This window comes from Hordeum vulgare, chromosome 5H (assembly GCF_904849725.1).
Source record: "Hordeum vulgare subsp. vulgare chromosome 5H, MorexV3_pseudomolecules_assembly, whole genome shotgun sequence".
Classification (NCBI taxonomy): Eukaryota; Viridiplantae; Streptophyta; class Magnoliopsida; order Poales; family Poaceae; genus Hordeum; species Hordeum vulgare.
Genome location: NC_058522.1, coordinates 502,657,291 through 502,682,402, shown reverse-complemented (window position 1 = coordinate 502,682,402; position 25,112 = coordinate 502,657,291). Strand labels below are relative to the sequence as shown.

The 25,112-nt window shown below is 45.0% G+C and overlaps 2 protein-coding genes across 2 annotated transcripts; both read right to left on the bottom strand.

Annotated features, from left to right (window-relative positions):
* Window positions 1-15,166: 15,166 nt before the first annotated feature.
* Window positions 15,167-17,027, bottom strand: LOC123397533 (extensin-like). Its single transcript, XM_045092060.1, has one exon. The coding sequence runs from the start codon at window positions 16,933-16,935 to the stop codon at window positions 15,373-15,375; it is 1,563 nt and encodes a 520-aa protein (XP_044947995.1). The 5' UTR covers window positions 16,936-17,027; the 3' UTR covers window positions 15,167-15,372.
* Window positions 17,028-17,610: 583 nt separating this feature from the next.
* LOC123400119 (protein XAP5 CIRCADIAN TIMEKEEPER) lies at window positions 17,611-21,718 on the bottom strand. Its single transcript, XM_045094530.1, has 12 exons — window positions 21,459-21,718; window positions 20,765-20,830; window positions 20,604-20,668; window positions 20,402-20,514; window positions 19,582-19,645; window positions 19,412-19,488; window positions 19,243-19,304; window positions 19,020-19,151; window positions 18,864-18,917; window positions 18,315-18,380; window positions 18,148-18,222; window positions 17,611-17,899 (listed from the first exon to the last, which is right to left on the bottom strand). Exons 1-12 carry the CDS (start codon window positions 21,621-21,623, stop codon window positions 17,849-17,851), a joined length of 990 nt encoding a protein of 329 aa, XP_044950465.1. The 5' UTR covers window positions 21,624-21,718; the 3' UTR covers window positions 17,611-17,848.
* Between the last annotated feature and the right edge of the window lie 3,394 nt (window positions 21,719-25,112).

The window sequence follows — 25,112 nt, the reverse complement described above, 5'->3', positions numbered from 1 at the left end:
TATCCACAAGCCACTAAAGATATACTGCGACAACCAACCCACAGTATTCTACGCTCACAACAACAAGTCCAGCAATGCTGCCAAGACAATAGATATAAAGTATTATGTTGTGAAAGATAAAATCCAGGATCAAACTATAAGTCTCGAGCATATAAGTACGAAGTATATGCTTGCGGATCCGCTAACGAAAGGCTTACCACCCAGTGTGTTCAAGGAACACTTAGCCGGCATGGGTTTGATGGAAAGCCTATGATCCGTGGATAATAAGAGGCCCAGAAGTAAATGAATTTTGTTTCAAAACAAAAGGTGTGTTGTGGTGTATGATTCTATCGGCAATTAAGCTGTGACGATGAGACATGCTCTACACGCCTATATGTGATGGAACAAATAAAAGTATAAAATCAAAGTGAAAGTTGAGATCAAGGGGGAGAATGTTAGGTTGATCTCTTCCGCGTGGGCCCAACGGCCCACCGGGCCCTTGATCTATGCGCCCTGATCGGGGGCGCCCAACCCATTATGGTTGGTGGACCCCTGTGACCTGCGCTATATATAAAGTGGTGGGGGCCGGGGCGCACGGTACGAGGTTCACCGCGCCGCCAGACTCCCCACCTAAATCCCCTTCCGATCTAGGGTTAGCGCAGTGCTCACGGGAAGCACCACCCACGACCACACCTCCTCCCTCACGCCACCGACGACTACACCGGCACCGATGGCCGGAGCAGGGAGTTCATCGGGCTCGGGATTAGGTGAGTACATGGTAACTCCGGATCTATCTATGCCTAGTCGATCTACGGCTTACCTCATACTGACGTACTTGAGGTAACCGTTAACGACAGCCATGTCTCGCACAGAGTTGGTTCTGAGGTCGGGCAACTCCGACGGCGGCAACGGGATGTAACGAAGGATGTCGTTGCGCAGGAGCAGGTCGTGAACGAGGATGCCATTCGAGAGGTCGACCCAGGCGATCGAGCCGCGGTCTCCTCCGATCGTGATCGCCTTGTTCGTGAACCTGTAACGGTAAGCCTCCGGGGAATCGACGAAGACCTCCTTCCTGGTCCATCCCCACGTCTCAGAGTCGAACAGGCTGATATAGAACTTGACGGAGCCGCCAGGCCTGAGCGGGTGCTCTTGGTAGAACGCGGCGGCGAAGAACCGATCGTCGGCCTGGCCGTGGGTGCCGTAGTTCAGGAAACCAACAGTATGGTCCGTAAACATGAGCTTGTCAGGGTTGGGGAGCTGTCGAAGCCAAGGCGGCTTCTCGCCGGCGGCGCCGCCGCCGATCCGGTAGACGAAGAATCTGCTGTCGGGCTGATCGCTGAAGGGGTTCAGTGGCAAGTGCGGGACGCGGAGGAGCGCGAGGTCGCCGTCCGTCGCGAGGAGCTTGGCCATCTCGGGGAACGCGTCGGGTTTCACGCCGGGGGAGTGGACCGTGAAACACGAGACGAGCGGCGGGTGGTGCATCCAGAAGGTCACCTGGACGCGCCTGCCGTCCGCGGCGACGTAGGCGGCAGTGGTGTCGTTGCACTCGCCGTCGACGTAGCCCAGGGTGTCGAGGAGGACCGACTTGGGCGGGGAAAGTGTGGGATCGGTTTTCGGCCGGTCGGCCGGACGGAGCCAGATCATCGGCGACGTGCCCTCGGGATAGACCATGGAGTATGTGCCATCACCGTTGAAGATGAGAGCCATGGAGATTAATTGAAGCTGTAGAAGGGACGGTCGAGGAGGGGCGCGGGTTTTGCTCCGTTGGTTGTAGGGTTTTATATTTAATCACAAATGCTCGTGTGTTGCAACGGGAGAAAAATGAACAATGAAAAAAGTGTACTCCATTGGTAAAAACGAGCGCGGATACTGTTAAAAAAAAGACACGTACGTAAGGTCGATTATAAAATATGTACAAAGAAAGAACCCAGTACAAGTACATCATGTCCAAAGATTATAACATTTCTCAAATATTAATGCTTAAGTTAACATGTTACAATACAAATAGTCGATACGAAATAAAGACAAATATTGATTAGTATTGTATCATATATAGTATTTTTAAAAATATATTTAACATGTAAAATAACAACATATTCAAACTCTACACATTTTTTTAATCAAGTTTCATATATAACATGTTTAAATTGAATTTACGGTTTAAAAGATATTGTTATTTGAAAATACATATTTATTCGGAATGGAGTTCGAGGTTATTAACGCATATGTGAGAGGTTTACATAAAAAAATTTAAAACGATTCACTCTGACTACAATTTGGACCGTGGGTTATTTAGCACGAAAGTAAGGGGGTCTTGTGTAAAATGCGAAAAAACGGTTCGGCCTCATTTATAAACGGATTGCGAGTTAATTAGAGGAAAATACAGGGGCCTTTCTGCAAAAGAGCCACGACGGACGACAGAAACTATCCTTGCTTTATTATTGGGGAGTGACTCAAAGGTGGATCAGACCAACAAACCTGGACACAGACGAAAAACAAAACCAAACCGGAGAGGACACAAATATGATCACGCAAGGAAATAACCAGAGATGGAATCCGAGGTGAATAGAGGAAACATGTATCAATTTGAAAAAGGTTCATTAAAAATGAAAAAAGTTCATCCAATTTAGGAAAAGTTCATTAATTCTTTAAAAAGTTTAATAAATTTGCAAAAAAATCAAAAATAATTCAGAAAAGTTTATTTGTTTTTAGAAAAGTTCATTGAACTGAAAAAAAAGTTCATAAATTTTTAAAAAGTTCATCCAATTTCAAAAAAGATGTTTATCAGAATTCAAAAAAGTTCATCGATATTAGAAGAAAGTTCATCAATCTTAAAAAGTATTCCTTGAAATTTTAAAAAGTTCATGAATATTAAAATAAGTTCATACGATTTTATTAAAAAATACCAAATAACGCCTCGATGAACGGGCCCATTAATGAATGCCACCGCCACCCGTTAACAAAAATGCATGTTAACTGGCTTCTATGACGCCAAATAGGAAATGCCAACTTTTCGTGTCCGCCATTGTCCCTTGCTCTAATGTCTTCTGTCTTGGACCGTGGGCAGGACTAAGGGCCAGTTTTTTTTGGCATTTTCAGACCTAGCTTATATTAGAAGACCAAGGGGAGATGGCTCCTTCGCTCGGCCCTGGAGCCCGATGCAATGCAACTGCAACAGATTCGTCCTTCGTTCCCCACGAAAGAATCAGCAACCCATACGGTCAGGCAAATACTAACCCTCGCGGCGACTAGGGTTTAGGGTTTTCTACTCGGGCAGCTCATTACCGCCGTTGAGGATTGGGAGGATTTCTCGCACTCATCTCGACCGTGACGGAGGCTTTCTCTCGCGATGGCTTCCTCATCGACCGATGCCCCTCGTGGCTCGAACCAGGGGGTGGAAAGGGACAAGCCCCGATAGATCTGGAGTCAGCAATGAAGAACATGAAGCTTAAAGAATCTGAATTAGATGCAGTGATGGTGGACGATGAAGAGATCTCAAAGTTCGCAGAGGCGACGCGATGGCTTGCAGTTGCTAAAGTGAATACGACCAAATCCTTTAGTGTTGAATCTTTCAAAACAACAATGAAGTTTGTATGGCATTTGGCATATGATCCGGGGATACGCGAGGTGGATGACAACCTCTTCATTATTCAGCTTTTCTATGTTGGGGACTGGAACAGGGTGATGCACCAAGGCCCTTGGATCTTCAGGGGTTTGATGGTGGTGATCGAGGAATACGACGGCAAGGGCAAACCGCACGCAGTGGCCCTTGATCGGGTGCAAGTTTGGGCACAAATACATGATACCCCCGAACTATATCGGAGGGAAGTGGTACTAGATCAACTAGCTCGCCGTATCGGACAGGTGAAGAGCGTGGAGATGAACCCTAATAGGGTTTTCGAAGGAAATTATGTGAGGGTTCGAGTCAAGATCAATATAGATGAACCACTCGTCCGTTTTACCTCGCTTAAGATCACAGGAGAGGAAGCCCTACTGCTACCGGTGAAGTATAAGAAAATTGCTTTTTTCTGCGGGGTATGTGGCATCATGGGTCACGTCCTGAAGGAGTGTGGAGATGGCATACACGGCCCTGATGAGGTGGAGTACGGACAATGGATGGTAGCTAACAGGCGTACACTAGCGTCTACCCAATATCCTCATAACAGCTACTCAAACCCCCCACACAATCGGCCTCGTCGAGGAAGGGGAGGAGGTCTGCATGGACATGCTGCTGCAAATAGTAGGGCAGCGAATACAGCAAAGAAACGATCCTCCCAAGAGGCAGGTATGAGCGACACCGAAAACATGGAGGACACAGCTGAGAGCCCCATGAAAACAATGCCGATGGAGCAAGAGGAAGGAGGAATAGAGAAACCACCTCAAGCTGAATCTTCTGCAAAGAAACGGCTCGACCTGTCGACTGCATCTGCAGCAACACAGCCGACTAGTCCGGGGGAAGATGACCAACACAGTCCCAATATAGCGGAAGACATGGGGCGCCCGGAGCAGACTCCACCACCTCCTCGTGCGTATGTAACACCACGTGATAGGAAGAAACACAGGGCGGGATCTTCACCCGATAAATTGACAAACTCAAAGAGCGATTTGGCGGGCTCCTTCGAGGAGCGCCGCCAGGCTCAATGAGCGTGCTTTGTTCGAACTGTCGAGGGGCTGGGAGACCCGAGACAGTTCGTGAGCTTCGCAATCTAGCGAGGCAGTATACTCCACTAGTGGTTTGCATTGTGGAAACTCAACTTCCTGGAGGTAGAGTAGAAAGCTTAGCAAGCTCACTAGGTTATGATCTATCTTTTGCAGTCAGTAGTTCTGGAAGGAGTGGTGGTATGGGAATTTTCTGGAACAATTCAATAAAGCTTGAGACTTTTGTCTATTCTGAATATCACACTGTTGCTCTAATCACCATGCCAGGGGTGCCACAGTGGAGGTTGACGGTGGTCTATGGAGAAGCACGGGTGGAGGAAAGAGGTATAACTTGGGAACTTTTACGGTCATTAGCCTCTGCAAATGACCGCCCATGGTTGTGCATTGGGGACTTTAATGAGGTCCTTCGACTGGACGAGTATGAGGGATCTAACCATCGCAGTATGACGCAGGTCCATGGATTCAGAGACGCCATCGATGTGTGTGGACTGTCTGATCTTGGATTTAACGGACCGAGGTGGACTTTTTAGAGAAGGGTGGCTGGAGGTAACTATACCCGTGTACGGTTAGACAGAGCATTAGCAAGTGGGGAATGGTATAGCATCTTCCCACATGCGATATTGTCACACAAAGTGGCTGCCACTTCAGATCATAACCCTATTTTGCTTCAGACCGAAGGCCAACTTGACAGACAAGTCCGGCAACAACCCTTCAAATATGAGGTGATGTGGGAGTCTCATGATGGTTTCCAAGAGGAAGTGCAACAACATTGGCAGGGTCCAGGAGTCGCAACAGTGGCAGGACTAAAGGGAAAAATCGATGCTCTGTCAAAAGGTCTTGGACGCTGGGATAAAACCACTTTTGGCAATGTTCGTAAGGAGATCAAACGACTGAATGGGGACCTGGCAAACCTTCAGGTGGATCCGAGCTGAACGGAACCTACGCGGATTGAAACAAAGATCAAAGATAGACTGACAGAGCTCTATCACAGGGAGGAGGTTATGTGGCGTCAGCGGTCACGGGTTACCTGGCTCAAGGAAGGTGACAGAAATACCAGATTTTTCCATTTGCGGGTGAGCAAACGAAGGCGCAAGAATAAGATTCAATCCCTAGTAAGGGAGGATGGCACTACGGTTGATGATGCCCACGAGCTCGAACATATGGTGACAGATTTCTACCAACATCTCTATACATCAGAGGGCACATCAAATATGGAGGAGGTGCTTAGTAGGGTACCTCTGAAAGTTACCAACGAGATGAACAATCTTTTGACCTCGGAGTATACTAAGGAAGAGGTGAAATCGGCTCTCTTTCAAATGGCACCCATCAAAGCGTCGGGGTCAGATGGGTTCCCCGTCCATTTCTTTCAACGATATTGGGATGTTTGTGGAACTGAGATCACCACAATCATCTTAAAAATACTGAAAGGGGAAGAAGAGGTAAACATCTTGAACGACACTATCTTGGTATTGATACCTAAGGTAACTAGTTCCACACTTCTTACTCAATTCCGCTCGATAAGTCTTTCTAATGTCATTTACAAAATAGCGTCCAAGGTTATAACAAAAAGATTGAAATCCATCCTCCCGGAGATCATATCAAAAGAACAATCTGCCTTTGTTGGGGGGAGGATTATCACGGATAACATAATATCTGCTTACGAGTGCCTGCATTTTATGAAACAGAGTAAATCGAAGAGGAATGGGTTATGTGCCTTGAAACTGGATATGATGAAAGCATATGATCGATTGGAATGGGACTATTTGAGCGCCATGATGACCAGACTGGGGTTTGCACCAGCTTGGGTAAATATTATTATGAAGATGGTTAGCTCGGTTACTTTCTCGGTCTTACTGAACGGGAAGAAACTTGATCAATTTACCCCTACGAGAGAGATTCGACAGGGAGATCCACTATCACCCTACCTTTTCTTGCTCGCAGCACAGGGCCTTTTGTGCCTCCTCAAAAACCACAATGAGTCATCGCCTATCTACGGAATTAAAGTGGCACCAACGGCTCCGCTGGTTAGTCACTTACTTTTTGCTGATGTGCTGTTCTTCAAGTCTAGTAGTGAGGGAGCTACTATGGTATCTTCTTTGTTGGAGACCTACTGCATGGCCTCTGGACAGAAAATCAACCAAGCCAAATCTTCGGTTTTCTTCAGTAAAGGATGTGCACCCGAGGTGAAGGAGGCTATCAAAAACATTCTTAATGTGCAGAATGAAAGTCTGAATGATAAATATTTGGGGATGCCCACAGATGTGGGTAGCAGCAAAAATGGGGCTTTCAAATACCTAAAAGACAGAGTTTGGAATAAAGTTAAAGGCTGGATGGAGAAAATCTTATCTGCAGGGGGGAAGGAAGTACTTATCAAATATATTGCACAAGCTGTTCCAGTCTTTTCCATGGCGTGTTTCAAACTACCTTGTGGACTATGTCTCCATATCAATTCTCTTATAAGGAAATTTTGGTGGGGCAGCAAAAATGGGGAAAGAAAGACGAGCTGGGTTTCGTGGGAAGTGATGACACGACCTAAATATGAAGGAGGACTAGGGTTTAGAGATGTGGAACTGTTCAACCTAGCCCTCCTTGCAAGACAGGCTTGGCGCATGCTTAAGTCTCCGGTATCCTTAAGTGCCAGAATCCTAAAGGCACGATATTTCCCTTCAACTTCGATTTTGGATGCTGAGCTTGGAAACAACCTATCACAGATATGGCCTGCAATCATCGAAGGTAAAGAAGTGCTCAAGATAGGCCTGATCAAGCGGATTGGAGACGGCAACACTACGGAGATTTGGAACCAGAACTGGCTCCCTAAGGAAGCCTCCATGCGACCAATCGTGTGCCTTACGGCTCACCGCCCGACACTGGTAGCAGAACTCATCGACCAAACTTCAGCGAGATGGCGGCGGGAACTGATCAATTAAACCTTCTTACCGTTAGACGCTAACGTGATTCTCAACATTCCCCTCAACACAAGTCAATATGATGATTTTTGGGCCTGGTCACAAGAGAAGTAGGGAGAGTTCACTGTAAAGTCCTGTTATCACATGCTCATTACAACCAAACTTCGACGGGAGGCCTGGCTCGAGGGACGCGGCGGTCCGGCTGACAGCACCAGTGAAAAGAGATGCTGGGACACTCTGTGGAGGATTCAGGTTCCATCAAAGATCAAGGTCTTTCTGTGGCGACTTGCACAAAGTACGCTGCCCACAGCGGATGTTCGTCATCATCGGCATATGGCACCCTCCCCATCCTGTGCGATATGTGGAGCAGAAGATTCTTGGCTCCACTCCCTTCTTACCTGCACAATGGCACGGTGTGTTTGGGTGCTACATGACCAAGAGCTAGTCGAGCATATGCTAGCTACAACGGAACCAGACGCACGGTCGTGGCTTTTCAGTATGATAGCGTCGGTTTCAGCGGAGGAGTTGGTCAAGATCAGGGTCACACTATGGTCTATCTGGTTCGCGAGACGGAGATTGATCCACGAAGGAGAACATCAAAGTCCATGGGCAACACACTCCTTTATCAACAGATTCATAGCTGAATTGGAAGTGACCAAGGTAAAAGCACCTATATCACATGCAAGACCGGTGCAATCTAATGAACGCAGATGGATTCCGCCTCCCGCGGGATGGACAAAGGTGAATGTCGATGGCGCAGTTTGCAAAAAAAACCCATCGGCACTGTTAGTGCAGTGTGTCGGGATGATCAAGGCATTTACCTGGGTTTATCAGCTGTTGTCTTTCATGGATTAACGGATCCTCATATTTTGTAAACATTAGCTTGTCGCGGAGCACAATCTTTGGGAAGGGATCTCGTATTACAAAAGGTAGCAGTGACGTCTGATTGTCTAAATGTGGTTAAAGAAATCAACTCAGGATCTTGTGGTGTCACAACCCCCATCATCAAGGAAATCAAGGAAGGGACGATTGACTTTCAAGACATATCCTTTTCTTATGAAGGTAGATTATCCAATATGGAAGCTCATCACTTAGCTAAACATGCTCTGCATCTCGGAGAGGGACGCCATGTGTGGCTCCTCCAACCCTTTGATACTACCCTTATCCCTGTAATTCGTATTAGTGATCAATAAAGCAGTGTTTTACCCCTCAAAAAAAATTAGAAGACCAAGGAAAATTATTATTTTATATCTAATTATCAATTAATATTTACTTTTTTAAAGATCACTTTTGCCATCGTTTTAACCTGAGAGTCCTTTTTTTATCGATCCGTTTATTTAAAACGTTTTATCTCTTAAATCGTGCCTCTTGCGGAAGCGTATACGTGCATCTCGCGGTAAGAAAAAAAAAAAGAAAACATTTTTTTTTCATTTTTGAGAGGCACGGCCGTGCCTCCAACTCAAGCATAGTCGTGCCTCTAGCGGAAGCAAAATCCCGCCTCTCGTGGAAGGGAAAAAACTTGTTTTTTGTTTTGTTTTCGACATGTAGAGCCATGCCTCTCGCAGAAGCAAGTCTATTCCTCTCGCGGAAGCAAAAATATGTCTCTCGCGGATGGTAAAGGAGAAAATGTATTTTTTTCGTTTCCGAGAATCACGGTGGCCAAGGCGGCTTCTCGTCGGCGCCGTAGTCGATCCGGTAGATGAAGAATCTCCTAGCGGGCTGATCGCTGAAGGGGTTTAGTGGCAAGCACGGGACACGGAGGAGCGAAATGTCGCTGTCCGTCGTGAGGAACTTGGACATCTTGGGGAACGCGTCGAGTTTCATGTTGGAGGAGTGGACCGTGAAATACGAGACGAACGGCGGGTGGTGTATCTAGAAGGTTACCTGGACGCGCGTGTCGTCCGCGGCAATTTAGGCGGCAGTGGTGTCGTTACAGTCGCCGTCGACGTAGCCAAGGGCAGGGGTAAAGCTAGAAATTTTGGCCATTGGGTTCACTCAATAACTCGTTGTGAGAAGTTGGTACTAATATATAAAGTGTAAGGTCTAATTTTAAATTACCTTACAACAAAATTGTAGCACCCAAAAACAGTATAAAGAAGAAAAAAATGGTATCACATATCACACATTGTGTTGCATTAAAAACTAAAGAATGCAAGACATACCCGTTCAATAAAATTGTAAAATCACTTGTTCACATATTATAAATAGAGTAGTATCAAATAACTTTGTAGCTCCATGTAGCTTCTCATTTTCCTCGACCATTGAAGACCATTGAAAACACGACAACTTTAGAATAAGTACTATCAATGAAATAATCTTGTGAAGGCACTCACATCTTAGAGTGTCGCCTTTCGATCTTTCATCGCCTTAAAAAGATTAGAAACTGCATTATTGGTAATGGTAGAAAATATATATTTCTCCACATAGCAAATTAGACAATCAATCATGAAGTGATCATCCATTTTCTAGCGCAACTTCTTTTTGATAACATCCATAGCTGAAAAAACATCTCTCGAGTGATGTTGTGGCAACTGGTAATATCAGTACTAGATTTAGAAGGTGATGGACCAAAAGAAACGTAACATGCTTATTTGTTTGCATCATTAGTTTAGCCAGATCAACAATTTCGTCCAAATTGGCAAACCTTTCATCTGCTTGCACATTGTCAATGTAAGTGCAAAGTTCAGGATCAAGATCATCCATTTTTCTTGAATCAAAGTCATCTGGATAAAACCCAGCTAGCTTCACTAAGCTATCCAAGTTAAAAGCAGCAAAATATTCTTTTGGGTTGAAAGAAGCCATGTGCCCAAGCAATGCGTAATTTACCTTATTGAAGCGGTCATCAAACTCTTGAAGTTGCCAATCAATAACAGAATTGAGACACTCAATCTTGTAATTTTGAAGGTTTGTCTCATTGTCTTTTTGTCGTGGTTTGTGCCGATTAACACACGGGTCCTCCATATTTGTGTTCTCAATGTGATGCTCTTCACAAAATGAATTTTCCTTCTCAAGAAGTGAGTCCCATCCATTATCCCTTAGTTCTTGCGGCTCATTTGTGCAAATAAAAAAATCGAAGGTCTCAAAATATGCTATGCGACCACGTTTATGGCATTTCTTATCACTTTTACCTTCTTTCTCAACATATTTCAGAACAGACATATGATGAGAACAATTTCACTAGACTTGAAAGTGTCATGTAGTTGTGAGCCTCAACGTGTCTCACTGGCTCTTCGAAGAGTTTGTTCCTCATTAAACCCAGTGCCAATGCTATTATAACCACTTCCTATGGCTTTTATTACCTCCTCTCGATGCTTCTCTCTAATCATATCCATTCTCTTGCAAGAAGCTTCATCCACATTGAATAAAACGGAGATCATGTAGAAAAAAATCAGCAATATCATAGTGCTTCTTTAATACTACCACAATAACCTGGCATTTCGACGTGTGTGTCCAGGCCGGCGTGGCGGGCACAAGCACCCACTGCTGCCCACGTGGGGGAGCAGCACTCGGTGGGGCCAGAGGATGGCGCAGGGGAGGCACGGATTGCGCAGGCCGCTTGTTGGAGCGGCTGCCGGAGCTCGTCATTTCGTCGGATTCGGTAAGGGAAGAGGAGGGGGCGGAGCGAGAGAGGAGAGTGAGTGAGCTAGGGTTTTGGAGCGATGAGCCGGATGCGGCTTTTTGTGGGACAGCCATAGGGTTGTGAATGGGCCGGACGTGTTAGGCGGATGTGCCCGGAGTCCCTCTTATCCGCCCCCATATTTCGGCTGGATATGAGGGGTACCGGTCAGCCCGGGTGTTTGAGACCCGTTGAGGGCGTCTGTGTGAGTCACTCTTTAGTGATCAGGCACTGAACGGACGGGCTGTCCGAGCGTTTGAAACGGATATAAAGGGTCTGGTCTTAGTCCTCTTAAGATTTTCTAAAAGAGTTAGTAAGTCATGCTAGTATTTCTTAAAGTTAGTTATATCCAGATTGACCGAAGTACAACACTATGGGGATTCAATTACAATGCAAAACCAACATAGACTGTCAAGGGGTCTGTCGAAGCACATGAAGAATCCATTGAAAGCTACAAGGTGTGGTAACGACCACTTAGAGAATATGGCAAGCAGGATAAGAAGCGTGCTTGTGTAAACTGGTGAAGGCTTGAACATCATATTCATAATAGTCACTCCATGGTCGGCGGACGGAGAGGGACCATGCAACCTATAGGCTCGCCGGCTGGGCTGGAATCCTTAGATTCAGTGATGTGTTTGGACACCCTTTCCCAACACCACCAATTGGAACCCAAACACATTTTGACAACCTTTCCCAACACCACCAATTCCCATTGAAGATACTCTCCTTTGTGATGCTAGTGCAAATATTACCACCAGCATCAACATGGTGACCACTGATCAGTGTGAATGTGTGATCACTCAATCGAGTCCTCTTCCTCTTGTGACTCGAACCTAGCTTGACACGCATCTGCTCCTACATGTTGTATATATATATAGGCTAGCCAATTTAAGTGTTCCCTTCTGATTTTACTAGAGAAGTCGAATATATTGCTTCATTACACGCATCATTGTCCCCGTACTTTGGATGGTTTCAGATGTATAAATTGAAGTCATCAGTAATGGACATAATCCTCCGTCCATGTGGTGTAAATAACTCCTTGGTTGCTCACTCCAGCGGGATACATGCCGCTGCAAATATCGTGGTGGACATATATATAGTGTCCGTCTATATATACCAGCCTGCCAGTAAACCTTTCAAAATACTTCATAATACTTCACCACTAGCAACAGCCACTTTCACTTTCTGGGTAGGTTTGGCCTTCACTTGCAATTTAGCTGCCATCTCTGGAGATACAAATGTAGAAGTGCTGCCACTGTCTACCAAAGCAACTGCAGCAGTATTCCCCACCTTGATGGTGAGCACAAAGGTGTTTCTGATAGCTCCAATTCCCATAGCTGCATGCATAGATAATTGCAAAACAGTCTCATCTTGGCACTGTTCCATGTTATCCAACTCTGGATCAGCAAAATCAGTGAAAAATACGGTCTGAGGCACTTCATCCTCTTGCAATGCTTGAATCTGAGCTTTCTGACTCATTTTGCACACCTGCCTGTGCCCTGGAACCCAAGGTTCCCTACACTTGTAGCACACTTGATTCTGCTTGGCCTGTTGGATTGTTGCATTTCTGTTTTGTGTTGCAGGATTGCCCTCAATCTTGGGTTGCTCAAAAGTGACATGTCTCCTAGGCTGTGGCACATAGTGCTTAGCTGGTAACACTTGTACTGGTGGCTGAGCCTTCTATATTCTTCTAGCATACCACATAGCAGTCTACAGGTCCTTAGGTTTAAAACATTCCACATGACTCTTTGTGTAATTGTTCAGGCCAGCTACAAAACTAGTTACATAGTAACTATCTGGTATCCCAGGGTTTTCTCTTCTCATCACATTCATCAGATGTTCAAACTGCTCAATATAAACTGACAAGGTGGAAGTTTGATGTATTGCATGAAATGAGCTAACAATATCACAAGCAGACTCCACAGCAAATTTGTCTGACAAGAACATAACTTATGCCAGGGCACATTGTTAGGAGAATACCCTGTTCCTCTCCACCACCGCACAGCTGGCCCTTTTAAATAAGAAACATCCAACTCTGTCCTATGCTCAATGGGAGTCCTAGCAGCAACAAAGTACTGGTCCAGATTCTGAATCCAAGCTTCAGGGTCCACTCCCTCAAATTCAGAAATGTTCAATTTTGCAGGTTTTACTGTTAACACCTGTCTACTACCATCAGATGGTGAATATTGCCTCTGTCTCTGTCCATCAGGCCATTCTTCCATCACCCCTGTCTCTACTTGTTGCAACTGGAAGTTTTGTTGATGCCCAACTACTTGTTATCCCTCATTTTTGTTGCTGGTAAAATTAGGATGTCTATATGGTGCTTTTGTTGAACCATCTAAATTAAGTTCCTTCCCAGTATGATCTCTTAACACAGCAGTGCCCCCTACTATCACTGGAACCTCTTTCTCATGGCCTTGAACTGAAGGTGGTGTACAATTAACGAGTTGTTTGGGTCTGCCTGCAGGAATTACAGGTGAATGTACCTCCTCAACTCTTTTCTGTGCACTACCCTGCTCAGAACGCTCGTGTTGTTCCTCTTCAGCCCCCTGATCCATCAACAGCTTTCTAAAATTTTCCTGGATGTTATCAAAATTTCCTTGCATGGTAACAAAGTTCTTGCTAACCATCGTTCTAAACTCTTGAAACTCTCTTCTATCCTCTTCTCTATTGTTCTGCAGAGTCTTAATGTCTAATTCCAACGATGCCAACTGTAAATCGGCTGTAACCATCGACTCTCATTGGCCAGTCATGGCACCTCTCTCACAACAGGGTGGGTGGTGGGATTTGAGAAGCTTACCTTCTGCTGGATCTAGATCTGCATCATGCTTGAAGCTTTACTCCTCTGCTGCCCCTCCGGCCGAAAGATCGAGTGGCTCTGAATACCAATTGTCAGGGTCAAGCTACGGGCTTGAGCTAGAAACGCTCTAACAACCAACTTCAGAGGAGGAAAATATGGAGAATAGGGTTTCTATTGCTTGGATCTTGGGGGAAATGGATAAAGCACGCCACCGGCGGCTAGGGTTTGTACCCACACAATCTTTTACATGCCTCTACGGGCTGGTGTGAGGGGCATTATATAGCCAGTTCACTCGAAAAGCAGAGAAAAAGAAAGGAAGAAGCTAGTGCGCTTGTCTGAACTTGAACAGCGATGCGGGAGTAGCTCCGAGCCGTTGGATGCTTGATCAGCGGTCGCGCCAACTTCACTCACCGAACCGTTATCGTTTTATCCCAGCCGTCCCTTGATAGATCTACCTCTCCTGATAGAACCGGCACGCAGGAACAGGGGAGGGGTCCTGACAACCCTTTCCCAACACCACCAATTGGAATCCATACACATTTTGACAACCTTTCCCAACACCACCAATTCCCATTGAAGATATTCTCCTTTGTGATGCTAGTGCAAATATTACCACCAGCATCAACATGGTGATCACTGATCAGTGTGAATGTGTGATCACTCAATCGAGTCCTCTTCCTCTTGTGACTCGAACCTAGCTTGCCATGCATACTGCTCCCATATATTGTATATATATAGGCTAGCCAACTTAAGTGTTCCCGTCTGAATTTACTAGAGAAGTCGAATATATTGCTTCATTACACGCATCATTGTCTCCGTACTTTGGATGGTTTCAGATGTATAAATTGAAGTCATCAGTAATGGACATAATCCTCCGTCCATGTGGTGTAAATAACTCGTTGGCTGCTCACTCCAGCGGGATACATATGCGGATATGCCGCTGCAAATATCGTGGTGGACATATAGTGCCCGTCTACATATGTAGCGGCCTGCCAGTAAACCTTTCAAAATACTTAGAAGATGCTGAAATTGACATGGCGCTTGCGGTTACACACTTGCACTAATTGGTGATTGCATGAGAGTGCAGGTGGGTATACGTATGACTGCTTGTATAATGTATCAATACGAGGTGGGTATGCGTTTCTCCTTCTACGTTTTAGGGGAGGGGGTGTACCGAAACAAAAAATGTTACTGTGAAGGAGGGCATTAAGGATAGATAAAGAAAATCTGCTAAAAGTAAAAAATAGGAAACACCTGAACATACTGCCGATACATGCAACACATCAACACAATCACAACTCCCTAACTAATTTAGCAACAAACATGTCTTAGCCCCAGAACGAACCCAACCCAGAAAACAAAACTACACAAGTGATGTGCCCCAAACTTGAGAACGAGGACGATGTGAAACACTAAAACGCGATAGCCAGAGCCACCAGGGCGACCCAAGCCAGGCTCACGCCGCGCTCCCTGCCTGACCACCCGCCGGCGCTGTCCTCCAGCGGCTGCCCCCCGCCGTTCAGCAGCTGGTTCTGCTGCTGCCCGAACACGCCCTGCCCTTGCCCATGCTGCCCTTGCCCATGCTGCCCCTGCCCGAGCGGGAGCGGGCCATGGCCGCCGCTGATCGGCGCCACCGCGCCCGGCACCGTCGGCGGTGAGGCTCCTACAGGAAGGTGGTGCGGGTGCGGCGTGCCGTGAGGCGGTGGCGAGAGTGGCACGTTGTCTTCGCCCGATGAAGCCGGTGGCGTGGCGATGCCCGCGCCGGGAGATGGCACGAGTGGGGGCGTGTCGACGGGTGGCAGTGGCGTCTGGGGCGGGTCAGAGGGGGTCGGGGGAGCTGGAGGTGGCGACGAGTGCAGAGGCTGCTCAGGAGACTCGGGGATCGGGTGCGTGTCCGCCGGCGGTGGCGACGAGTACAGAGGCTGTTCCGGCGTCTCGGGAATCGGGTGCGTGTCCGACGGCGGTGGCGACGAGTACAGAGGCCGTTCCGGCGTCTCGGGGATCGGGTGCGTGTCCGACGGCGGTGGCGACGAGTACAGAGGCTGTTCTGGCGTCTCGGGGATCGGGTGCATGTCTGCCGGCGGTGGCGACGAGTACAGAGGCAGTTCCGGCGACTCGGGGATCGGGTACATGTCCGCCGGCGGTGGAGGCAGCTGCAGGTCCGGCCAGTCCGTTGACGGGTCAGACGGCGGCGGCGGCGGGGGTGGCAGCACAAGGTCAGGCGAGCCGGCCGAATCGTCGTCGTCGTCAGCTGGCGGTGGCGGCGGCAGCATCTGGTCCGGCAACGTGTCAAGTGGTGGCGCGGTTTGGTCGCCGAAAGTGAAGCCCGAGCCCCAGGGGCTGGCGAGAGTCGACGTCGCCGCCGGCAGGGTCAGGAGCTTCGCGCCGGTGGCCGTCGAAGGGGAGGACACCGGCAAGGCCGAGGCGCCGCACCTCCACCCGGTCCACGGCTCGTCCCTCGTCCTCCACACCGTGACGCCGTCCCTGCTGACGATCCTCATGTCCCCGGCGCCGTCGAGGCTGAGCATCGCGGGGTCGGAGTCGACAGCCGTGTCCCACAGCGAGTGCCCGCCGGCGAAGAGCTCGAGCCCCACCGGCGAGAAGGCCAGGTCGCAGGTCTCGGTGCCGCCCACCGGCGTGCAGTCCGACTCCCACACGCTGCTGGTCCCGCCGCCGCCCCCCTGCTGCTGGACGACCTCGACGTAGCACACGTCCCCGTTGCCGCCGCCATCGCCCACGGCGGCGCGGCGGAGGTACGCGGCGAACGACCCGGAGGGGGACGCGAGGAAAGGGAGCCCCTGTGCGTCGCTCTGGCCGCCGTCATCGGCGTCGGCGAAGGCGGCCGGGGCGACGGTGGCGATGATCTGCTGCTCGGTGGTCCTGACGATGTAGCTGGAAGCGACGGCGACGGCGCTGCCGGAGAACCCTAGCAAGAGTAGCACCAGCACTAGGATTGCGAGGTAAGAAGACGCCATGGCGATGATGGTGAGATCGATGGTGTGAGTAGCTTGGCGATGGGTGGTGTAGGGTTTTAACGGAGGTGGAAGAGGGTTTGGTGCGAGCTCAGTTTGTGGAGCAACTCCAGTGTGTAGTGGTAGTAGGAGAAAGGTGTGTGTTGCGTTGCATGGAGTGGAGAGCATCTTCTTCATAGCCCAGACAGGGATATGATTTCAAATTCAGATGATGGATCGAGTCAGATGGATTTTTGGTGTGCTCACCTGTTCCAACAGTTAGGGCATTAGGTGCATTGGAGGTCTCTAACCTTGCTGCCGCCTCTCATTTGAAAAATTAACACAGAACAATTTAGTATACAGCTAGTTGTGTTTTGAACTTTTCTGTGTCATCACTGGGTTGACAGAGCATTAGGCGATGAAACCTCCTCTGCTATCAGAATGGAACTACTTTCAATCCACACTCAGCAGATGGTCAAACCCAGGCATTACTGAGTGGTGCATGGTCAGGAAAAACTTGTGTGTGAACCATATCTGCATCGGAGAAGTATGATATACAGTACTACACGAAAGTATCCTTCAACAGCATGCAACCAGACATGTCGCTCACATTGGAAATACAACACCATAGCAAAGCGTTCCACAGATCGATGGCCGGTTGCGCAGGCATCAAAAGCACCAAGGAGACTAACCAGAACATAGTCGTCGAAAAGAAGATGTGCGGCCGCTATATCCAAGTATCCAAATGAGTTCATGGAAGTTTTCAGGAGCATACAGGTGTACAGTTAACTACGGTTCAGGAAGGGAAAAATCGTTGCAGAGAATAACACTGATGATCTTCGGATGTCGCATTAGCAAAACTGCGGTGCTAGCTGCTACATAAATCCAAAGTAGAAACACTTCACTTCTCAAACTATGCTGAATCATGCTGCGAAATTTAATCTCCATGGATCGTGTAGCGCTCCCACTTCTTAGTCGGGTCATAGATCTGCAAGGGAATACAGGTGGTTACTGTCTGAACAAATTTGCTGACAAACAAAGCGTGTTCGTTCCTCGGCAGATCATCCTAAAGGCTTGTCCGGTTGGAAGGCATTTGAAGGGGGATTGGAGTGGATTGGGGAGGATTAAAGCCCCTACAAGTCAAAATCCCCCTCAATCCTCTCCAAACCTCTCCAAGAGAAGTTCAACCGAACAAGGCCTAAAGTGTATGAAAGGATAAGAAGGTCGGTGCCAAACCTCCCATCTCGAGGCCGGGAATATATGTTTGTTCTTCTCGTACCAGTGCCTCTCCACAACCTTCCCCGCATGAGACTACAAACAATCATCAAGCATGACATTATTAGACACTTGGATTCTGGAATGCAGCATGTGGACACCAAAAATATAAGAGATTGGTGAGTCACCTCATCCTTCTCTTTTGTTGCATCAGCAATGGTACGCACATCCTCATGAACATCGAAGTGGAAAAGCTGGTAACAGAAATCAGCGTCAGTGAATAATACCTCAACCCCTTGGATCATTTAGAGTTTATCTAGAAAAACAAAAGTTTCTTGTGTGATTGAACAGGAACAAGTGTTACGTGATTTTCTTTATACATTGTAGTCTCACCATCGGCATTCTGTGAGTTAAACTATAATCAAGACAGCACATAATATATAAGTGCTCTTTGATGATATAGGTGATAGAAAAGCGGTGAGCAGTTATAAGATAACGATGATGCAAACCAGAAACTCACACATATAAGAGACGCGTGCCAGTTCGCATATATCCATGTTTTAAAATCAAGGGAAAGCTCCAGAATAGTCAACATACTCCCTCCGTCCCAAAATAAGTGTCTTAAGTTTGATACATCTTTGTACTAAGGTTAGTACAAAATTGAGACACTTATTTTGGGACGGAGGGAGTACTAAAGAAATAAAAATTCTCAGTAGTAGTGAAGGAACAAGCATTACCGGTCCACTCTTGCCCCTTGCTTTATTAATAATTAACTCATAGAAGCTGTGTTGCTGTCAAATCAAAATAACAAACATTAAATGGAACAGAATAAAACTTATTACAACAAAAACAAAACTGCAATTTATTAGGGAACAAACTCAAACATTACGTACATGAGGGATAATGAGATCTTCCTTCACATAGAGTAGGTTCTCAACTGATGTTGTCCGTACTTCACGGAACTCCGGAGCAAGCTGCTGCTGAACAGCCCTCAAAAATTCTCCAATAGAGTCACCTTTACGCACCTGGGGGTGTAGAAGGATTTGTTTGAAATGTAGAGTTCACGTCTTTAGAACAATCAAAAGAGGAACAATTTTTCCAGCGTTAGAAATGCACCTGGATAGCTCTCCTGTGACCAGTACCATCCCAGTAACTGTATGTGATTGAAAGAGGTTCACCTAAAAGAGGGATATGATTGTTTAATCAGTTCTGATGCAAGAATAATCCGAAAGAGAAAGATACACATTAGATTAAAAGGTATTATGCTATCAGCATGTGGTAGTACTTTTGACCAATTCTTGCTCACGCGACCACTGCATCTTCAAGCGTTCTCGCTCTGCTTGTTCCTCTGCCTCCCTCTCTCTGAAGGATCATTCTTAGCAAACAGCTTGAGGGTTAAACAAAGCTTGAAAATAACAACCAACATTCCAAGTAATCATAAACTAAAAGACATACCTGTCAGGTAGAAAACTTGTCTCAACTGTGGGATCCTTTCCAAGTTGTTTCTTCTGAGTATCTTCTGTAATGAATAATGAGCATAATGTTCATACACTCAGATAATTCACAAGTAGTTCAAAGCGTCTAGGTATTAAGAAACAGTGCTGATAGGTCAATACATATCCCAGGGAACTATGAGCACAAACAGTGAGATTGTAAATAAACAGAACATAATCATAATCATGTTCTGTAGCTGTCACCAGGAACCGATCATTTGCTTTATCTAGTCTAGGTTCAGTTATTTCCAACTTTCTATGGAAGGCCATCTGCACACAACTTTCTATGCGAAAACTCAGGACATGACAACAACAAGGTAACGTTGCAGCCTGCACTTGAAACAAAGTAAATTGCAAAGCAGGAAATGCAGCTGGAAAAAATGCAACATAGGGATCCTTGGCCTAAAACATCACTGAAGTCAACAATGAGTTGTTGAAACGAACGGCTGACTGGATTAATTTGAATACCAAAACGCAACACCGATTTGTGAACAGACAAGAGCAATACATACAAAGGAATGACATATGTCCGATTATCAAATGGAATTCATCTACAATGTCTCAGCTGTGCTAGCATATGAAAGAGAAATACGACGTCCAAACTGCAAGCAACAATCTTGATCACAAAACTAGATAAACAGTCAAAGGGAAATCCAGAGTCAATGTGAAGTCACAGATGACCTGATTATAGAAACTGGAATGATATATGCTTGAGAAATAGTAACACTAGTAAAGCCAACAGAACATGAATAAATAAAAATGAAAAGGTGAGAACATCATACGGTTCTCAAACTCATCCTCGTCACTTCCGTTCCCAATGTCATCATAGAACGACAAGCGTGGATCTCCCCTCACTCTCCTCTTTTTCCTTTTCTGCATTTGCAATTCTTCTTCTCTGAAACCAACAACACAACACTTAAATTGGCATAAGGAAACAAATTAAAGAAAATTTCTGATTCAGCCAAGCTAGTATTTCAAGCTCACTCTTGTTGCAATTTTTGAAGCTTCTCTTTCTCTTCCTCCTCGATCTTAGTTCGTATGTTAACCCTCTGCGCAGGCAATGGGTGAAGATTAAGTAACCAAAATTTACTTTGCCCAGGAATAGAAAAGCAAAGGCTGATGTACATAAATGGTCTGTCTATTACCTTCTCAACATACTGTTCTCTTGTAACTAGGCCAACAGTTTCCTTCTTGAATGCAGTCTCAAGAATCTAAAAATCACATTTCTTAGTGTTAGCTTGTAAAATACAGCTGCACGGTATACATTTACTTGCAAAAACCTCTATAATCCTGTAAAGAAGCCATGTCAAAGATTGGATAAAATAAATCCACCCAGTGACTTAAATTAAAATAAATACATAGAATTCTAAAAAAAAGAATCAATACTCCCAGTCTGCTAGTTCTGGGTATTCCTAAGTGAATCATTCAAATGCCAAAATCAAACAGCGTACAGGCACCACACCCATCAGGATCTATCAAACTTAGCTGTGAGCCATCAAGCAAACATTGTTACCAAATCTGTAAGTATCCACATACATGTTTTTCAAGGCTAAGAACTGGCATCTTCTGAGTACAGTTATCCGAGAAAAACTAACCATGTCATGGCAACAACAATACATAATTCTCTACCAACAAAAGTAACAACTACTTACATTAGGGCTGCCAAATCCTACAATATCTACTCGTGCTAAAGCACACCCGGTTCAACCAGTAAGCGAATCGGCCCAACAGCATCTAAATTCAACTACATATGCATGCTAGAAAGCGAATCAACCGGTAAGCAGACGAAGATTCGGTCGCGGGCCAAACCCGCGATGGACGCGGCGACGACGATTTTACCTCGGAGGTGCTGGAGCCGAACTGGAGGAGGCCGGGCTGCCCGTCGGCGTTCTTGCTCTTGAGCTCCTCGATCTTCCGGCGCTCCGCCTCGCGCTGCTTCTCCAGCCGCCGGATCTTCACCGCGTCCTGCGCCGTGCCAACGTACCCGTCGCCGAACCCCGACATCCTTCCACCTCGGATTTCCCCGTGTTGCGGCCTTTCCCGGGGAGGGGGGGGGGGGGGGGGGGGGCCGCCCGCTGTCCGACGGAGAGTGGAGGCGGCGGCCGGCGGGGGGACGGGTCGCCGAGAGCGGAGGAATAGGGCGATTTCGGGAACGCCTCGATCGCGGAGTATATACCTCGCCTACTGCGACATATACGACGCGATCGCCAACAAGGCCACCCGATCTAAGCCGGCCCGTATTGAGGTCCAAACAAAGAGATGAGGAAACTCTTTCCAACAACAAATACCAAGCATATCCAAACAACAAAATTTGAATTGAAGTCCAATTCCTTTCCATCTTGGATTTGGTATTCCAGATCAATTCAATTCCGAGCCAGTTTTTCCTACATCCAAACAGGGGGTTAGTCTAAAAAACGCCACGCACCTGAAGCTTCTTCCATTTTTTTAGTCTCTTTGTCGATTTTCAGCAGTTTTATTTTGTTCAACATATATCAACGTTTTTCAGTACACATTCAGTAGTTTTTTGCATAAATCAGATATGTTTTTATATACACATTTAACATTTTTAACTACATGGTTAATATTTTCTGAAATCTTATATTTTAATGCTACTTTACCATACACATGGTACATTTTTTATATACCTAATGCATTTTACAAAACACGTTTAATATTTTTCAAATACAAGATTAACAGTTTCTTTAATATGTTGTGACACTTTTTCTATGTACCTTTTACAGTTTTTAAATACTTGATTAATACATAGTCAAATTTTTGTATACACATTTAACATTTTTCAAATGATTGATTAACATATTTCAAATACTTGCTCAAACATTATTTCAAATGCTTGATTAACAAAAAAAATACATGATCAAATTTTTTCATACACATTGTATTTGTTGTTTAATACATGAGAAACGTTTTCTCCATACACATTCAACATATTTTAAATGCTTGGTTAGCATGTTCTTCAAATGTTTTTATATCAAGTGTTTCTTGTAATATATTTATATAGAATATCCATAAGTATAAACAAAACAAAAAACATGAAAACAAAAACAAAAACAAAAATGAGGTTGTGGTATCCCATGCGTTTGCACCAGCCCATCCAACGCCTCCCTTTAGGCGATGCTTCCCTCTTTTTTCGCGTGAAGTGAGACAAAGAGGCACCCTAAAAAACTATTTTTCTCTCATCCCTCTCGCCTCATGTTTCCTTCATATGTTATAAACCTAGAAAATACCTTGTTTTTTTCTCATTCTCCATCAAATCCAAAGAGGCAACCATCATTAAGAAAGGGCATGGCAAGCATAGTAGAATAGTCGTGTTTGATTTTTCTGAAGTTAATAGAACCTACTTTCTGAGCTATGAATTTCATGCCATATAAAACTAGTAGAATGCTCGTGCGTTGCCACGGGCTTTTTACAAATGTAATGCATGCTATTTTTTACATGTAGAGACTATATAAAATTAGCACAATTACTTAATAATAAAAGTTCACCTTACTTACAATGAAAAGTCATAACAATAAAAAACAAATTGACGACATATCCATGGAACAAATTGAGCGATGGTCAAACTAAATCCATTACAAATTATTAAGATCTACTTGATGCCCTTAATAAATTCTCGCACAATATCAGGAAGATTGTCTCTAGCTTCATTCCCACGATGTTTTAGCTAGTATAATAAAAAAATGTTTCCTCAACTCATACCCATCCTGCATAATAAATACGTGTAGTGAGCACAAAAATTTCACGTTGAATGTCTTCAAACATGTAATGGACAATACTCACCGTGCAAATCGGCTTGATAAGTTATTTACCGTTCCACAAGAGCATAAAATGGAAAACAAAATAGCCAGACGCATCCCTGCAATTTCCTAAATCAATACTAAATAAAATAAAGTGATAATATAATTAAATATTTATATTATGAAGTCATTACCCGTCTGTGGTCGTTGGAATACCAGACGGAAATAAACGTTGCCATTTAGATATATCAGAATTCCAGTCGGGTTGCTTTATTTCGAGTGCATCTTTGAATTCCCTCGCAAAACTTTTTAACTTCACTACATGCCTCAAATTTTTATTCTTTGACGACTGTGATGTATGAATAGGGTCCATAATGCATACACGGCGTGCCTCTTTGTCGATGACGTACAAGATGTATAGGCCGATGTATGCATACGGGAGATCAATCTACAGGTGGTAGCAATTAGGAGCAACAATAAGCCATGACAATAATAAACAAAATACAATACTTACCAAGTTGCACGATGACACGGTGTTGTCAATCCCAGGCCAGCCATCAAACAATGATCCCAACGTCTGAATAGTTTCCTTATCGCAAAACTTTTGACCTCGTGTTGACTCCAGCATCATGGACTGGTTACAAAGTTAATTATTATTTCACCGTGTTGATACTAATGGAAATGAACAAATAATTATGACAACTTACGCAAAAGCGCATATCCATGTAATGTATAGGAGGGTCTGTAAACAATACTTCCTCGTCACATGCAACTATACGCACGACAATGTTGAAGCAATGATTGTCCATACTTTGCTCCATGTTAAGTATGCTTCAAGGACAAGAGCAAGTAGTCGAATAAAAATTGACAAAGATCTTCGAAGTGATGATGCATGGAATCAAGAAATAGAGGACGACAAAGTGTTGGCGAGTCATCCAAGAGGGGAGAAAGATCAAGTTACACAACTATCATGTTCTCCCAAAATATTTGAAGAGGTATGTCTGGCAAGTAATTTACCTAAATTCCGATTTGGTCATGATTTTATTGTTGATGCTTCTATTAGAGAAATCCTTATATGAAATCTTGAGAGACCAATGAAGAAGGATAACCTATTAGTTACCAATAGGAATGTCACAAAGCATTTTGGTCAACACATTGTACCATTCGGAAAGACACACAATGAAAATTTGTTACAATCAAAGTTTTCTCCATTATTTTATTTAGAGTTTATATCTGTGTGGGTAGCTTTGTTTATTTCATACTTGGCTTGCATTTGGTTTCGAATAAGACATATATGGTCTAACTATTTTTGTTACAAAAACATAAAGCCAAGTTTTAATTCTTTTGAGAAAATCTATGCTAGTACAATATCTTATCCAATGACATCCCAAAAAGAATGGAAAAGAAAATGCATAGCTGAATTGGGAGATGTTAAATCTGAACCATTTGTCTCCTTAGTCACAAAGTCATTTTCACACCAAGACGGTTAGAGAATCAAAAGTATACCTCCAATTCAATCATGTATGATCAAATCTTTGAGTTGTTGCTCAAGAATAATTATATAATTATTGATCATCATGTCAAGCCATCAATCCAAGGACGAATGTATCGACAGTTCCACGATTCATTGGAACATATTTTTGAGGATTGTGATAGGTTTCATCAAATAGTAAAATCGGTCATTCATAAAGGATGACTAAAATTTGTTAAAACGTTAAGGGATGATAGTCTATAAAAA

Excerpts from the sequence above, each read along its gene's own strand:
- LOC123397533 (XM_045092060.1), bottom strand. The coding sequence starts at position 16,935 with ATGGCGTCTTCTTACCTCGCAATCCTAGTGCTGGTGCTACTCTTGCTA.
- LOC123400119 (XM_045094530.1), bottom strand. The coding sequence starts at position 21,623 with ATGTCGGGGTTCGGCGACGGGTACGTTGGCACGGCGCAGGACGCGGTG. Across the intron at positions 20,831-21,458 it reads TCGGCTCCAGCACCTCCGAG|ATTCTTGAGACTGCATTCAA; the intron begins GTAAAATCGTCG and ends TGTGATTTTTAG. Across the intron at positions 18,918-19,019 it reads AAGATCTCATTATCCCTCAT|CAACACAGCTTCTATGAGTT; the intron begins GTACGTAATGTT and ends TTGATTTGACAG.